This window comes from Cryptomeria japonica, chromosome 11 (genome assembly GCF_030272615.1).
Source record: "Cryptomeria japonica chromosome 11, Sugi_1.0, whole genome shotgun sequence".
Taxonomy (NCBI): Eukaryota; Viridiplantae; Streptophyta; class Pinopsida; order Cupressales; family Cupressaceae; genus Cryptomeria; species Cryptomeria japonica.
In genome coordinates this window covers 576,244,419-576,263,545 of record NC_081415.1, presented here as the reverse complement: position 1 = coordinate 576,263,545, position 19,127 = coordinate 576,244,419, and the positions used below count along the sequence as shown (strand labels likewise).

The window sequence follows — 19,127 nt, the reverse complement described above, 5'->3', positions numbered from 1 at the left end:
GAAAATCAAGCATAAAAGAGGCTCAAGAAATCAAAAAGATGTTGGGTGTGTATATTGTTGTATCGGGATAGAGGATTAATGAACACAAATCCAAAATCTATGTTTTCAATACAGGAAAAATGGTAAAAATAAGGATTGTACAAAATTTTTTGCTTTCAATCATATGAGATCCTAGGAAATTATTTAGGTATTCCTTTTTTCATGGGGAAAAACAAAGAAACATACTGGGATACAATCATTGAGAGGATAAATCAAGAATAATTGCTTGGAAAGCAAGGTATTTGTCTCTTCCTGTACATATACTTCTCATAAATCTAGTCTTAAAAGAAATACCTAACTATTTTATTGATGTCCTAAAAGCCCCCAATTCAGTTGTAATGAAAATTGAGAAGCTCATTAGGAATTTCCTTTGGAAAGGAAAATTATTTAATGTTAAAAAAATTCCACTCATCTCTCTAGACAACATGATATTGGATAAATATTTGGGAGGACTGAGCATGCATTGACTATCTAAACATAATCAAGCTCTTAGTGGAAAACTGACTTGGAAAATGTACACCAAACCCCCTGCAATTTGATGTTAAATTATGCAAGCAAAATACTTAGACAATCCAAATCCAATTAGAGTTTTCACTATCTTGGATCCTCCTGAGGGATCAACAATGTGGAACTTCATGGTGGCATTCAAGGACACAGTCACAAATTATATTTCATGGCAATTTCACAATGGAGAAAGTATTCATATTTGGAATGATTCATGGAATGGGCACATTCCACTAAGGGAAATACATGAGTTACAATCAGCAATCACAATCCTCTTTGATGCTTGGGGAACTAGAGTAATAAATTATATAGTTGATGTTGAATGTATTTAGGGAAAGGAATCTTCAAAGACCCATCAATTGTCCAAATTCAAGAAGATCAAAAAAAGTTGTTCAAACAGTTACTGTCACAAAGACTAGTTAACATCAAAAACAAATCATATGAGATCATTTGGGCTCCATCCGAGGATGGTTGCTATTGAGTAAAGTGGGGATATAAGGTCATTCAGAGTAGAGGTAATTGGTAGCCTTCACAAAGGGCTTATGCATTTTGCTAGAACAATATGATCATGCCTAAAGAAGGGAGCTTTGCATGGCTAGCCCTTCGAAATAGAATCCTCACCGGTGATAGGTTGGTAAAGCTTAATATTTTTAAATAGTTCTATGTACTTTGCGAAAATGAATTTGAGACAATGGACCATCTCTTCATCCAATGCCCATTTTCTATACAGTGTTGGAGCTATATCCTGGAAAAGATTAATTTGTTTACACCCATTACCAACTCACTTTGGGATTGGTTTCAATCCTGACCTCTCTTGTATAAGACTGCACTCTTTACCTATATATGGAGGATAACTCCAGTGATGGTGTTATGGTCACTCAGGTGGGAATGAAACAAACGAATTTTCAAAAAAGAAGCCTTGCCTATTGAGAAAATACAAGATATTATTGATAAGTTTATCTCTGAAGTTTTGAACTCATATGTCCAAAAGCATAAGTATTGCAGCTCTTTATTTGCCTCATGGGATGATCTTATTATGAAAAATTGGACATCAATTTTGTTACCATTCAATGGTAGTCAACATCTTCCCTTTAAGAACAAAATTGATAAGAACCAAATTAAGTGGCATCCTTCATCGGGCCAGTTTATCAAAATGAATTTGATGGAGCTTCTAGTGTTGGTATTTGCATAAGGGATCAATCAGGTGAATTAATAGCTCAGGGAAATCATTCTCTCTTCCACATGGGACAAACGACGTAGTTGAATCATGTGCATTATTGCAAGGTATACTAATAGCTAAAAAGATGGGCTATGGAAAACTACATGTAGAAGGAGATTCATTGATCATAATCAATGCATGTAGAAATAGGAGAAGTTGTAACTGGCACATCAAATATACTTTACAATAGTTATGGGATATTCTGGATAGTTTGAAGGCTACATTTTATCCCATATGTATAAAGAGGGAAATAAGCTTGATGATCTCCTTGCTAACATGGGGGTGATAATAAGGAAATAGACACAGTTAATGGCAACTTTAATTTTGAAAATCATCCCAATGTGGAAAACTTTATACAAGTTGAAAGGCACATCATTCATCGGATGGAAGATAATCATGAGAGTTATTTGCATTGTTCTCATAGTGTGTTTAATCCATCGAATTTGACCTATGTTGGTTGCAGATTGAAACATGCAAAATCCCTATGTTTGGTAGTTTTCAGTGTGACTCCCTTTTCTGTCTCGACGATATTATCTTATTTTGGTGTGAGATGGTGTTTCGGTGAAAGTATTTTCATCTCTTATCGGCATTTACGTGCTATGTTGATAGAGTCCCTTTCCGATGTGACAAGTGATTAGTCTTGTCAATGTGGTTTGATTTCGGTGTAACATGGTCTATCGGGCAATCACGTTTAATTGGAAATGTGGAAGTATTTCGCTGAGTTAGTAAGTTTGAGATTCTCTCGATCTTTTGACCTTTGATCTTTTACAATTGGGCTTCTCCTATTGGAAACTACTCATTTTCTCACATGTCAACTATTTGTTTGATCCTTCATATTAAGTCATAAATGTATGGGCATAGTCTTCTTTATGTTTGGTGATGTCATGTGGCAGCAGTGTATTCATTCTCTCGAGATGTGTTAGTGAGTGTGGGCTCTGTGGTGAGAAGCCTCTTGTTGGGTGATCACATCCTATTTGAAATGTTGAAGTCCTTTTTGTTCTTACTTCTCATTTATGGTTGATCTTCGACCTCCGATAGTCGGGCCCACTTTGTTCATAGTGTCTGTAGATGTCCAATCGGTGATTGCATGTTGGTTCTGCCTAATGTTGACGTATTCATGTGGACCCTACCAATGTTACTTTATTTTCTTATTGACTATCACACTATCGGGTTGAACAGGAAGTTGTGCTCATTTCAGTTGTGCTATTCCTGCCTTTTCAGTGTAACATGGCATCGCCTCTTGTCGGGTGATCACATCCTATATGAAATATTGAAGTCCTTTTTGTTCTTACTTCTTATTTTTCAGTAATCTCTGACCTTCGATAGTTAGGCCCACTGATCCAGGAGCATCCTCAATTCATGGCAATCTTGCATCAACCAAAAACATTTTCCCTTTTTGTTTTTCTTTATGTTTGCAGTTTCAGTGTTTCTTGCTATGTTCCAGGTTTGGCTCACTAGAACCAATGGAGTTGGATTCTACTCGAAGACTTGATCATCTTTATTGCTTCCAAACTGCATTGCATTTGGATCACTTTTCGACAAGATATCGCTACTGGTTCCCATGACAATTTCCTGCTACCGGTTGCTCCTTTGTTACTGGTTGCCTAAGACCTATTTTGGTGATCTATCAGAAACCCATTCTGAAGCTTGCAGAGACTTGGACGTTGATCTCGATGTTTCTTGGTGTGTGGCCGACCTTCTACATTTCATCATTTGGATTTTCCGGAAGTCTCTTGGCTGAGGCTGACCTTGTTGGTTAAACACGTTAGGTCTTGTTCTTCGGGCTTTGATCCTTTAGGCTAACCTATTTTCCTTGAATTGTGTATATATATCAGTGTAACTGAGCATTAGGAAGATAGATAGCAGATAGTGAATAGTAGAAGATAGCAGATAGAACTTAGAAGATAAATCTCTTGATTCAAGGTCCCAGTTGTGACCTATTTTGTATGTTCTTGCAGACTTGTGTCGATCTATGTAACCCGGCTAATTACCGGGTGATTGTATTGACAATTCATGATATAATTCCACTAGTTTTGCATTCCCTCCATCATATCTTTGTGTTTCGATTGTATTTACTCTTGCTGACCAGTAGGACAGATCTCTTTGAGGTTTCTCCTTGCCGGTGGCTACATCAAGTGGTATCAGAGTGAAGTTTCATTCTGGAGGTTGCGTGTCCTAAATTTTGTTGTAGGTTCATAGATTACAGATCAGACCTACAATTGCAAAGGACTAGCGTGAATCGATGGCGTGAAGAGGAACTAGGAGTGGTGGAGCGCGTGGGAATGCAGACCCAACAGTGATGGAAATGTTGCAAGGTATAACAGCTCGATTGGAAGTCATGGAGACAGCACAAAGAAGAGGTCGACATATTGAGGATCTAAGTGAAGAGGTAGAAGAAGCCCTGACAGAACAAGCAAATCCACCAGCAGTTGATCTGGATGAGGAAAGGTTTTTGAGGGTTTTGAGTAGGGCTAATATTAAACGCCATTTTACCCCACTAGAATATGATGGAAAGCTGGATTCTGATGAATTGATGGATTGGATCTCAAAAATGGAGAAGTATTTTGATTTTGAAAACACTGCAGAGGAAAGGAAGGTGAAGTATGCCTGTACCTGGTTGAAAGGTCTTGCATCTCTTTGTTGGGAGCATTTGCAAGTTGATAGGTAGAGGAGAGGTAAAGAAAAGATTAAGACTTGGGATCGGATGGTTGCGAAGTTGAAATCAAAGTTTATACCATTTCATTATCAAGTAAACCTGTTTCAAAAGTTGCATAATTTGAGACAGAAGGAATCTAGTGTGAAGGAGTACACCGAAGCATTTTATAAGTTGAACATCAGACCCAGACAAGTAGATGATGAAGTTGAACAAGTTGCCAGATATTTGAATGGATTGTGGATGTCTATACAAGAGGAACTCAGTTTGATCAAATTGGAGAGTGTTGAAGAAGCTTACCAGTATGCCTTAAAAGAAAAAAAGAAGTTAAATAAGAGACATAAGCAGAGGTAGAGAGGTAGAGGTGGAAGGTTTACCGGAAGTATATTTCAAGGAGGAAGAGGATATACCGGAGGAAGAGGTATCTGTACAGATCAGAACAAGGATAAAGAAGTCAGCAGGGAAGGTAATTCATATTGGAAAGATGGTTCATATCAGAAGGATGATAGAAATATCTACCAGAGAAGAGAACCGAATGGCTACCAGAATGAGAATTTTGGAAAAGATGTTGGAAGACAAGATAAGAGAGCATTTAGAGGAACTTGTTTTAAGTGTGGAGGAGAAGGACATCGTGCATTTGAATGTAAGAAGACAAAGAGTACCGGAAGAGTAGCAGTGGTGGAAGAAAGCCCCACCGGATCAGCTAACAAACCGGAAGATGGAGAACTGTTGATGATGAGGATAATTTTGTGTCATACCAGAGAAGATGAGGAACCCTTGCAGAGGGGAAATTTGTTCAAGACCAGATGTAAGGTATCTAGTAAGTATGGTAAAGTTATTATTGATAGTGGCAGTTTAGAAAATCTTGTTTCAGAAGAGATGGTGAATAAGTTGAAGTTAGAAAGATTGAAACACCCTAAGCCTTATCAGATAGCATAGATTTAGGATGACCACAAGTTGTTGGTAAGTGAGCAAATCTTTGGTGACATTGAAAATTGGAAATTATCATGATGAAGTCTTGTGTGATATTATGCCTATGGATATTTGTCACCTTTTGTTGGGTAGACCTTAGCAGTTTGATAGACAAGAAATACATGATTGAAGAAAGAACATATACACCATTGTGGCAAATGGGATGAAGAAAACCTTCTTACCTTTGGAGGAGCCTTTGAAGAGTGAAGTCTGTACAAATGATAGGATTTGTTTGGTGTATGGAAGGAAGTTCCTGGATGGAATGAGACATGAGAATGTATGTTTTTTCTTGGTTTCTAAGAAGACTAAGAGACCGAAACTGGAAGAAGAACAACCAGAGGAGATAAAATATTTGTTGACAGAGTATGAAGACATCATTTCAGATAATGTACCTGATGAATTACCACCGGTAAGAAGTATCAGTCATTGCATGGATTTGATTCCCAGAGATAGTTTGCGTAACAAAGCTACACAGCGGTTGACATTGGCAAAGAATGAGGAGTTGAACCAACAAGTGCAGGAACTGTTGAAGAAAGGTTTGATCAGAGAAAGTTTGAGTCCTTATGCAGTACCAATAGTATTGGCACCTAAGAATAATGGAGAATGGAGAATGTGTACTCAATCCAGAGTAATAAACAAGATCACAGTGAAATACCAGTTTCCCTTACCTAGAATGGATGACATAATGGACTATTTGAGTGGAGCAAGATACTTTACAAAGATAGATTTGAAGAGTGGATATCATCATATTAGGATCAGAGAAGGAGATGAGTGGAAGACAACATTCAAGACAAATGAAGGATTGTATGAATGGTTGGTGATGTCTTTTGGGTTGACTAATGCACCTAGTACTTTCATGAGGTTGATGAATGAGGTATTGTTTAAATTATTGGGTAAGTTTGTTATTGTTTACTTGGATGACATTTTGATTTTCAGTAAGACAAAAGAGGAGCATTTGTTGCATTTGAGACAAGTTTTGTAGAGGCTGAGAGAAGAAAAGTTATTGATAAACCTTAAGAAGTGTACTTTCATGAAGGAAGAGTTGGTCTATTTGGGATTTGTGATATCTATCGATGGATTGAAGATGGACCTTGAGAAAGTGAAAGCAATTATTGAGTGGCCTACATCGGAAAGCATTGGAGAGGTAAGATCATTTCATGGATTGGCTAGTTTCTACCAAAAGTTCATTAGAAATTTCAATTCAGTTTGTAACCCTATGACTGAGACCATGAGAAGAGACAAGAAGGAATTCAGATGGATCACCAGAGAAAACAAAATTTTTGAGTCATTGAAGCAAAAAGTGACAGAGCAGCCCGTGTTGGTTTTATCAGATTTCAACAAAGTATTTCAAGTTGATTACGATGCAAGTGGAACAGCAATAGGAGCAGTCTTGAGCCAAGAAGGAAGAGCAGTAGCCTATTTCAGTGAAAAATTGAATGATGCTATGAGAAGATATTCAGTATATGATCAGGAATTTTATGCCATAATTCAAGCCTTGAAGAAGTGGAGACATTACTTATTGCCTAAGAAGTTTATGTTGTATACAAATCATCAAGCTTTGTAGTATTTGAAGAGTCAGAGTAGGTTGAATCAGAGACATATGAGATGGGTAGAATTTTTGCAAAGTTACACCTTTGTCTTGAAGCATAGAAGTGGGAAATCAAACAAAGTTCTTGACACATTAAGTAGGAGAAGGAATTTGCTGATAGAGATGAGAGTGACAGTATTAGGTTTTGAAGAATTGAAGACCTTGTATGATGATGACTCGGATTTTGGAGAACCTTGGAAAGCATGTAGAGAACCGGTTATGGCAGATAGAGGTAAGCGGTTGGACTATTTCATGCAAAATGGAATGTTGTTTAGAGGATTTCGGTTGTGTGCACCTAAGAGTTCTATGAGGGAGAATCTGATTAAGGAGAAACACAATGGAGGTTTAGCTGGACACTTTGGTATTGACAAAGCAGTAGCCTTGGGGAGTGAGAAGTACTTTTGGCCCCAGGTTCATAAGGATGTTAAGAGATATGTGCAGAGTTGTAGAGTTTGTCAAGTTGCAAAAGGTAATAGTTAGAATGCGGGATGTATAAACCTTTGACAATACTGATTAGACAATGGGAAGATATAAGCATGGATTTCATACTAGGATTGCCTAAGATACGGAGAGGGAATGACTCAATATTTGTGGTAGTGGATAGATTCTCTAAGATGGCTCATTTCATACCTTGTAAGAAGACATCAGATGCAGTTCATGTAGTAGACCTATTTTTTAAGGAAGTGGTGAGATTGCATGGATTACCTAAAAGCATAGTTTCAGATAGAGACACTAAGTTTGTTGGCTATTTTTTGAGAACACTTTGGAAGAAGATGAAGACAAATTTGGAATTCAATTCTACTTTTCACCCACAGACTGATGGACAATCATAAGTAGTTAACTGGAGCTTAGGAAACCTGTTGAGATGTTTAGTGGGAGATAAAACCGAAAGTTGGGATTTAATCCTTGCACAAGCAGAGTTTTCCTATAACAATTCAGTGAGTAGGGGTATCAGAAAAATGCCTTTTGAGATAGTTACCGGAATGCATCCTAGAGGTATATTAGAATTAAGGGATATTAGTAGTGATGACCAGAGAAGTTCAGAAGCAGAGGATTTTGCAGATCACATGGCATCCTTGCATAGTCAGGTTAAACAACATTTGGAGGACATGAACAGTAAGTATAAGGAAAAGGAAGATGAGAAGAGGAGACATAAGGAATTTGAAGTTGGCAATGAGGTGATGGTATACTTGAGAAAAGAGAGATTCTCAATTAGAACCTATAATAAGTTGCAAATGAAGAAGTTTGGACCTTGTAAGATCTTAAGAAAATTCAGTTCTAGAAATGCATATGAAGTGGAGTTACCGAATGGTTTGAGTATTTCACTAGTGTTCAATATTGCAGAACTTCATCAGTATCATGAACTGGAATTCAGTGAAGATAGTGTAGAAGACTGGGAGAAACAATTGCCCCGAAAGGCACCAGATCATATTGAAGACATTCTGGATAGTAGGATTGGGCGCAGTACCTGGAGCAGTCAGTATCAAGAGTACTTGGTAAAGTGGAAAGGCAGACTAGTTGAAGATTCATCTTGGATTTCTCAGGCAGAGGTAGACTGCATTGGTTTTCCTTTGACCCCAGCAAAGTAAGAGACTCACTTTTTCAACAACCTCAGATGTCTGATGCAAGAGAATCCTTGATTCATGGCAATATTGCATCAACCAAAAAAAATTTCCCTTTTTGTTTTTCTTTTTGTTTCCAGTTCCAGTGTTTCTTGTTGTGTATCGGTTTTGGCTTGCTAGAACCTATGGAGTTGGATTCTACTCGAAGACTTGATCATCATTCTTTCTTCCAAACCGCATCGCATTTGGATCACTTTCCGGCAAGATATCGCTACCGGTTCCCATGACAGTTTCTTGCTACCGATTGCTCCTTTGTTACCGGTTGCCTAAGACCTATTCTGGTGATCTATCGAAACCCATTCTAAAGCTTGCAGAGCCTTGGACATTGATCTCGATATTTCTTGGTGTGTGGCCAACCTTATACGTTTGATCCTTTGGATTTTTTGGAAGTCTCTTGGTGGAGGCCGACCTTGTTGGTTGTACATGTTAGGTCTTGTTCTTTGGGCTTTGATCCTTTAGGCTGACCTGTTTTCCTTGGGTTGTGTATATATATCCATGTAATTGAGCATTAGGAAAATAGACAATAGATAGTGAATAGTAGAAGATAGGAGATAGAACTTAGAGGATAAATCTCTTGATTCAAGGTCTCGGTTGTGACCTATTTTGTATGTTCTCGCAGGCCTGTGTGCCGATCTATTTAGCCCGGATAATTACCAGTTGATTGTATTGACAATTCATGATATAATTCCATTAGTTTTGCATTTCCTGCATCATATCTATGTGTTTCCATTATGTTTACTCTTGTTGACCGGTAGGACAGATCTCTTTGAGGTTTCTCCTTGTCAGTGGTTGCATCACCCATTTTGTCTATAGTGTCTGTAGATGTCCAATCGGTGACTGTGTGTTGGTTCTGCATGATGTTGACGTGTTCACATGGATCCTGTCAATGTTACTTTATTCTTTTATTGATTGTTGCACTATCAATGAGATAGTGATTGGTGAATGGTCCACATGAGAAGTTGACCTGTGTTGACCCAATGGGTATAATGCATATTGAGGATTTGGTTCCATGTCTGTTCTTTCTAGCAAGCATGGAACTTACAAATTTTGGTTTGAACATACTCCTCATAAATTGTTTATTGTAATGTTGTAAAATTCAGTACGATGATATTGTAAATCTGATCATATTGTATTGTTGAGTTATAACCAAAGGTTTTCTTCCTAGTTCTTTTCGGCTGGTATGCTCTACTTAACCAGGTTTTTGTAATCTTTTATATATATATGTGTGTGTGTGTGTGTGTGTGTGTATGTATGTATGTATTAATTCTAGTGGCTTGCCACTTTTGCCAAAAGAGAAAAAATCATTACATATGTATGTGGGGAATATAAAAACATTAGTGAAATAAAGTAAATATTCTAGTGTATTCCATATCAAAATATTACATAGCTAGAAAGCTAAGAAGATGCATAAAATTTTTATGTCATTTTATTAAATATTGTTATAAAATAAGTGAATATGATGACAATGATCTTGATAATTTGCATTCAATATTAAAAATCATGTCAAGTGAGGGAAATATAGAGGCATAACCAATTATTCTCATTATCTAAACATATTCCCAAGGGAAAGGGTATAATTTTTCTGAAGTGGAAAACATAATTGTGTCACATAATGAACTTTTCTTATAAAAAAATTGGTCACATATTAATTTTTATGTTTTCAAAAAATGCAATCATTTTTGGGTAACATGAAACATGATCAAGTTTTGTGGAAAATGAAATGTCACAAGTTTCATATTCCACAAAATATGATTACATTTTATGGAACATGAAATACCACATGTTTATATTCCTCAAATAAAATAACATTTTAGGGAACATGAAATTTGATTGTGGTTCATTTTCCAAGAGATGATCATATTTTAGGCAACATAAAACATGATTATGTTTCATATTTGCTAAAATGTGATTGTAATTTTTAGGTCATAGAAGATGATTGTATCTTGGATTGGTATTTTCCAAGCTATAACATGATCATATTATTTCAAAAGTTTAATAATCTGAGCACATTCTTTCCAAAATGACTCATTTTACATCTTTTTTATCTCCCATTTTAATGCAAATATCCTTTTATTGCTAGCTACTATGATATTTGATCATTTCATTCTCACCACTCTCATATGTCCTTTAAATGGCATCAGTGGCCCCCTTGCAATGACCAAGGCAAGTTTCTCCTCTTGCTACTTATATTTTATTACTAATGAGTTCTTACATCCTACTTAGTATTAAGAATTTTTATCAACAAAATTATCCCAAGGGATAAAACACATTTCACTTGTTAGAGATAGAAGAAAAATGCCTACTTGGTAGAGGGTGGGATAACCCTAATGAATAAGACCCCCTTAATGCTTTTACTTTTGTAACTCTAGCTAATTGACTTTATTTATTTTCATGCTAAATAATTGAGCTTATAATGGTGTAGATTTTTTATTTGAATAAGGGTAAAGTGGGATTTTTAAAGTGCCCAAATTGTTTATAAAGATAAACAAACACATCATTTGAGCCCAAACAATGAAAAAACTACATGGACCCACAATACTAAAGTTGAAACCAGTAGTGACAAACTCATAACTAACAAATAAGAGGACAAATGAACTAACCAATCAAATGGATTAAATTCAAAGAGCTCTAGAGAACCCTAAACATGTAACTTCTAAATAATTAAATAAAATTACTCATAACTAAAAAATAAGAGGCCAAAATAACTAGCTAAGGAAATGGATTAAAGTCAAAGAACTCTAGAGAACCCCAAACACAAACATCTTACCTATCTTCTAAATAATTGAAGAAACTTCTCTTTCTAATAATTATTCTTGTGTAATAATTAATCTAACATCAAAATACAATATAAATATTTGTGGCGACTTCATGTTACAATAATATCTAGTGTGTGAATCCTCCATTTATCATTTTTTCTTGTTTGCAAAAGCAATGCTAAAATAAGATAGCTCCAATTGTTATAAGTTGATATCGTTAACAATTTTGACTCTTAAATATGTCATATATCTTAGCAAAAGAGTCTTTCTCCCTTCTCAAATGATAGGATCCTTTCTCTCAGGATTTGAAAGAAGGAAATTATCTATCCCCTTCAAGATCCTTCTAGGTCAACACTTCTTTCATTCCTTACTAGGACTTCCACCTCTCGAGATATAAATAGTCTACTATTCTTCAAAACCATCAAATTTTATTAGCAATATGTTATTCCTTCACCACCAAAGGAGCCACCTTCTCCTTCAAACTCATCTTAGCTAGAAGTTTGATCTCTTTCAAACCTAGTTGATTCACCCATTCTCCATATTTTTCTAAACTAGATTATTTTTTAACTTCCTCCTGTGGTTTCTCATATGGAGACCCAATCTATGATAGTTATAGAAAATAAAATTGGTATTCTTAAATTTAGTTATTTGGTGTCAACTATCAAACATAGACATGAGAGAATAATAGAGGGATGTTCTATATTTATCCTAACATTCACATGAATCCTAGCATATGGTAGTAACAACATCAATAGTTAAAATCTACCTAAATGAACTATCTATAGTATTTGAGAGGTGGTCTAGGGAGACTAACCCAAAGAGTTACCACTTTTATTTTATCTGTATTGAGTTAAGACTTGAGCTCCGTTATTTAGAATAAACCAAATGTACTTAAAAACCATGATCCATCCAAAAGGGCTCTAACACAATGTTCATGATTTGAAAAGGATAAATGAAAGAAACAAATAACCAAAGAAAATTATTATCCTGGCCTCTTAGTTTCTATATCTTTTTATCCTCATGCGTAGAAGCATTTATATTTGACCTTGACCTCAAAATTTTCTCAACAATAAAATTTTCAAACCTTAGAGAAGATTTTTTACCCACTCAATCTAATATTTTGAGGAAACCTCCATTATCCGTTGACTATTCTAATCAAAGAGATGAGATAAAACTTGAGAGAATCTTATAATTTTTAGACTTAAACTTGCTAACAAATTCTCATGTTTAAACAAATATAGTCCAGAACCAATACTCACTTTGAGGTTTAACTAAAATAGATCCCTCTAGGAATCGTTGAAAGCCCGCCATCCTTATTTATTTGAACAATAGCAATCTAGCATGCATCACCATGAGCAATAGAACTCTAGCTTGCATCACCAGCCTTTTTTATTTGCTTAGAAAATACATCCACCTTTCCATCTTTCTTCCTCCTCGATAATAAAATAGTCATCGCATGCATCCTCATTTCCCTATCTACATCAACGTGACCATCTTCTTTTTCAACCTTCCTATCTACACGTTCATGGTTTGCCCCACTCAATGTCATTCATTTCAGTCCCTAAATTTCATAATGGTGCAGATGACGATTTCATTTTCCAAACTCTGATTTTTAATAATTTTTTAAAGATCATTTCATATCTATTTCCTAACTAGCAGTGTAGTTAACTATGAGGCACAATGCCATTCTACTTGCTCTTTTTTAAAAATTGATATATTCTTCTAATTCATTTGAATAACATTTACATTAATTTGACCGCACTCCATGCTTGACGAGGAGTCCCCGTCACGAATTATTAACCGAGCTCTTTCAAGGAGGATTTTTTTTTTTCAATAAACCGTAATGAATATTCAGTACTCCGATTTTGATTACTAACTTGACTCTAAATTTGACATTCTACCTGTAAAATTTTAATGGTACTTATTCTAAATAAAAGAAGAAATTTATATATCATCTATATTTTGGTGTTACACTTCCTTTACAATTTCTGAACCTCAAATTTCCCCTTTATAGAGGATACTGAGTTTACATATTGTTGATTGTATTCTATGCCCATAAAAAAGGGTAAATATGATCATACAAACATGAAACGTAGCCCCTCGATATCCCAGTTATGTCTTAAGAAAATAGTACCAAGAGAGAATTGCTACTCCAATTAAAAGTAACATGCAAAGGGGATCCATATGACTTTTAGCTCCCAAATTTTCTTCCATCAAATCGTTCTGTATTTCCAAAACATCATAATAATTCTGTATTACTTGATCATGGTTCTTACTCCTTTTGCCACACTCCACTGCTCTCTGCAAAACAAAAAGACCATCTCTTGCATTCACTTGACAGCCCATCATGTCCTCCAGCTGCATGCTAACCCCAGTTATCTGCAAATCATTACCCTCCTGACCCACACTTACTGTGCCTTTAACCACAATATTACATGCAGCTAACTTTAAAGGCAAACTACCATGAGCAGGTAGAATGGATCCAAACCTAATTGTGAAATCATTATTACAACCCCAATTATGCTTCTGTGCTTCCAGAGGCCTCCAACTAGAAAGATTTACAGCGTTCTTTGTTCTTCTGTTGATGAGAATCCAACTGAGCCTCAGGTTAGCTGAAAATATGATTCTCTCTACATCTTCCTCCCCATTAGTGGAAACTGCAAAGAGAGTGCCATCAGAGTCACAAGGAAGATTAATCACCAATGGAAAGATAGTGGACGACCTGCAATCTATGATATCATCTGCAGCTGGAATTTCCCACACAATTTTAGAATAAAATGCTTCACTGTTGTAATGAATGTCTACAACCGAGACAAAATCAGAGAGAAAAACTGCATCGTCAATCTCCTCTCTGTCATCATCTTCATCCAAAGGATTGAGAATTTCTTGACAATCTTTCCTGGAATTGACAATAAGCTGTTTGGAGACATTGATGAGTGGAAAACAATCTGCATAAAACTTGTTGAATCCACCCATGGAAAAGATCAATTGTTTAACCTCATGGTTTGCTGTGGAAGGCCAAAGAGAGGAGCAGGCATCCTCCCATAGGCCTTGTTCCTTTATAACAGACCGCACATCAGAGCTGGAACATTCTGCGCTTGCAAGTGTGATGCCATCCACTCTCTTTAAAATTTCTCTAACAATATCACTGCTCAAAGACATTCCTCTTACACTGAATACCCACTGCAAGTCAGGTTTCAGTGCCGAATTTGCTCTCTATAGATATAACATCTTTAATCAATACCGTGACGTGGGTATTGCATCACTTGAGAAAAATACTTGTCTATAAAATTAGACAATCTAGAGATCTGATATTTTTTTTTTCCCGCGTGAACAGAAATCTTATCAATTAATAAATCAGATTCGTTACGTAGTTATGGAGACCAAAATGAATTTTACCGACAATCTAATGTAGGCCCCACCATTCATCTCAGTGGTTCAAGTTCTTGTCTATTTAAAAATAAATGGATTCAACTTTTTTGACTGTCAAACATAGAATTTCGAAATCCTGCCTTACTGTTCTAAAACATTTATATTTAATCATCTTACTTTAAAATGGGAAAAAAAAACAAAAAACCCATTAAATCAATTGAATATGTAACCTACATCTAAATTACTTATCATAGCATATCATTATATATATAAAATATTTAGTATTCGATATAAAATATGTCTTCTGGTTCAATCTGGAAAAATGCCGGATCACATAAATTTCCTTACTGGCCAAATAACCTGTCTATCTAATTCATGATACTCGTAAAAATCATTCAGAGGAATTTTTAAAAAAATGATTTCAGGTACTGAACTGAATAATAATTGAAGTAGTGGTTGGAAAGAAAAATCAAGTGGAAACATTACCAACCATGTAAATTAGTGGGGAGTACACATCAAACAAGAAAAGTCGTGTTACCCACTTCACAAACTGCTAAAAATTACTAAACAAACACATTTGAAAACTAGGTAGCAAAAGTTTTTTTTAAAGTGGTGGTTTTCTAAAGGCTCCTTCAAAACGTCATTGTCCGTTTGTAGATGGGGTTGTTCTAAAGAATCCTGGAGCATGAACTATGCGATATTGGGCAATGAAGAACGTAATTGGCTAATAGCTGTTGTCCTCTCCATTCTGTGATGAGATCGAGCTGTTAGACTCTCCATATGTACACGCAATTGTCACTATAAAATTAGTTTCATCGCTGGTTTTCTCTTTGACTTTTATTAATTAAGTTTGGTACGGCGTAATCGTCACGTTAAGATGATAGCGAGGCATCAAACAAAATAAGATATTTTGAAGGCGGGACTTGACATGCCTAGCGCACGAATATTTTTGCACAAAATGATTTATCACTAGCCCTTGCACTGTGTGCAATGGGTACGTCATGAGGTGTGGAAGGTCAATTAGGAAAAAGTTAGATCATTTTTTTGTATATACTTGTGTAGTACATGAGGTCAATTGGTAGGGCTGTAGCTATTCTAGCTCCAAAACTGCAGTATGGAGTCAATAACACGAAGGTTAACGCACGTTATACACTGTTGATTTTGCAAACAACAGCTACGATTTTCTTACTTGTCAGTAACACGGTGTACGAATTGATGGTTTTGGAGCAGAATAGATGCATCCCAATTGGTAGGCTATTTAGATAGAGATAGAGAGAGATGGAAGAAGGAATATGGAGAGATGGAGAGAGAGAGAGAGGGAGAGAGATAGATGGATAAAGAGAGAGAGAGAGATGGATGGATAGAGAGAGAGATACATGTTTAGAGATATAGGGGGAGAGAGAGAGAGAGAGAGAGAGAGAGAGAGAGAGGTAGAGGGAGAGATAAAGATAGAGAGAGATAGGGAGATAGATGGGAAGAGATAGAGAGACAAAGAGGAAGAGAGACAAAAAGATAGAGATATAGATGGTGGGATAGAGTGATAGATAGATAGATAGATATAAGGAGATATAAAGAGGGGTAGAGGGAGATAGAGAGATAGACAAAATGATAGACAAACATTGAGAAGTAGAGATGGAAAAATATGGATAGAGAGATGGAGAGATAAATACAGGGAGATAGATATAGATAAAAACGAGGGAGAGATATCTAGATATATGAAGAGAGAGAGAGAGGGGGGGGGATAGGGATATAGAGTTAGAGAGAGATATGGGTAGAGAGAGGGAGATATAATTAGTACTCTCTTTTTAACATAAATGAAAAAAGGTAGAACGTAAATGAATTTTAACATTACATAATTAATTATATAACAGTATATATCTTATATGTTTTTACTATAACATGAATTTTGATTTGTACAAATAATCATGGCACAAGCTAAGGTGAAACATATCAGGGGTTTGTGTTGTCATCAAAATAGGATGAAGACAAGGTAGACAATCCAAAACGATTCCGCGTTGATGAAGGGAAGTTAAAATTGAGTAAATTGAGATACATTGGAGCTAATCATTTTACTTATATAACAAAGAAATGACCCTAAATTGCATTTCATGATGATTGAAGCTGAATGACATTGTTATGTTTTGAAAAGTAGGTTTGAAATTGTAATTAGAGTTGTTGAATACTTTCTCTTTCCTACCCAATATGGATACAATATTCCCAAATAGAAGATAAATAACATATTTAGATGTATGCGGACTTTAATTCCTTTTGCTGCTCTTTTCTTTTCTGTGATGTAATGGTTTCGGGTCCTTAAAACCTGTTTTTTAATCAATCAGAACATATTTAGATGTATTTGTAGACAAGCCCATGCTTGGGCCATATCTAATATATATAGATACAGTACCACACCATCCAATGCCATTTATGGTTATAAAAGAACATTCAGAGAATGCAAAACAAAGAAATCACAACTCACCCAAGCCGTAAAGTATAATCAAATCTGACCCAATAGAAGCATACATAGATTGAGAAGCCAAGCATATTACTATTCCTCTTAATTATACGATTTATTGCTTCACGTAGGTTATAGTGCTGAAATCATCATTTATGGATCATTTTGTGATTAATAAAAAATAGTTTTGATAACTCTAAGCATCTTTTGCTTTTATGATTAGATTAAATTTGGCTTTTATTTGTTAGATTTTGTAATGAACAAAATTAATTAAGAATCTAATATCAATGAATTAATGACAAAACTATAAATAAAAATGATTTCACTCTATTATAAATTTAATTGATGATGAATGAGCCACAACACAATGAGTAAGATACAGATACATAGGCCACTTGGATGAATGAGTTAGAATGACACATATTCAAGAGGTCATGAGATACTTTTCAATCAAAAGTTGAGTTAACAAAGTCGAATGGAACATAAGGGGCAATTCCATCAATCAAGAATTGATAAACATGGTGGCACTTAATGACCTCAAGTCAAGGATGACACATCTTTATTAATTATCGTGAAGCAAAGCATATTTTATTAGCGAAAAAAACCCCTCCAGTTACGGTTTGATGGATGTCCATTCCCTGTTCCATAGCTCCAATTTTGGCACTGGCATGGAGGACGTTGGCAAACGTTGTGGAATTTGGCTTTACTCCTGCCAATTGCATTTTGCTTGAAAGTTTCTAATGCCTTTTCATTATGTGCATATCGTGCGATCATGGCATTCCACGAGACCACATTCCGTTAAGGCATTTTGTCAAACAGTTGTGTGCCTTGTCGATGCGTATTTCCAAATATAATGTCTGACCAAAACCCTCCTACCATTTTGCTTTGATGGATGTCCATACCCTGTTCCAAAGCTCCCATTTTGGTACAGGCAGGGAAAATGCTGGTGAAAGTTGTAGAATTTGGCTTTACCCAGCCAAGTGCATTTCCTTAAAAGTCTCGAACGCCTTTCCAACAAATCCATTTTTGCATAACCTGCAGTTCATGAGAACAATTTCTTGCACGCATTCTGTCAAACAAGTTACGCACCTTATCTATGCTTCCACATTTCGCATGCATGTCTACCATGGCTTTAAGAAAACCTACCGTTAAAGATTTTACAATGAGATGAACAAAAACCAATCTCCTGCAGGTGATTCGAGATGCTTCCAGATTTCTGCAATGATAAATAACAGTGATTCAGAAACAGCTGATAAACCCGAAAAATCTTATAATACAAAAAACTCCACTATTTGGGCTTCGTACGACTTCGAGATACCTAAGTACTTTAAGGCGAGCACGAACTAGCCACATCACTGGAATGGGAGGAGGAAAAGGGAATATCAACTGATTGTTTGATCCTTTTGTGCACAAGATGAATGAGGCTACTAAAAGTTAAATGCTTTACATCCCTCCTCATATGTTTCTTCTCCTTACTTCTAAGTTCCTATTGTAGAACTTGTTAGCACCTGCCAATTGGCCACATTTGTAATGTGTTGTGATGCCAAGATCATGAAATGAATCAATATTCAAACCTTGTTGCATCTACCTAAAACCTCAACTTTGGTGATTAAAATTTTGCAAATCAATGATCATCATGAAAATCCTTTTGGTAGGTAGCTTTTTGGACAAATGTTAGTAAGTTGCTCAATTTTGTGGTTCCCGGAAAAGTTCCAACATATTTTTTAATGTGTGTGATTGCAAGCAAGTCAAAAATGATCAAACAAAAAGTTTCAAATATCGTAATTCTAAAGGCAACCCAATTGTTATTTTGGCCTCATTTGCCTAATGTTCTAGTTTCATCTCATTTTGAGGAGTACTTGCATGAAAGCAAAAAAAAAGTTAGCCAACCTCTATGTGGTGGGGCCTATTAACAAAGGAAGTATTAATTAAAAGTTGATTTGCTAGTGA

At 35.8% G+C, this 19,127-nt stretch overlaps 1 protein-coding gene across 1 annotated transcript; it reads right to left on the bottom strand.

Annotated features, from left to right (window-relative positions):
- Positions 1–13,295: 13,295 nt before the first annotated feature.
- On the bottom strand, positions 13,296–14,600 carry LOC131064765 (F-box protein At2g27310). The gene has a single exon (XM_057999033.2). It carries the CDS (start codon positions 14,513–14,515, stop codon positions 13,466–13,468), a length of 1,050 nt encoding a protein of 349 aa, XP_057855016.2. The 5' UTR covers positions 14,516–14,600; the 3' UTR covers positions 13,296–13,465.
- Between the last annotated feature and the right edge of the window lie 4,527 nt (positions 14,601–19,127).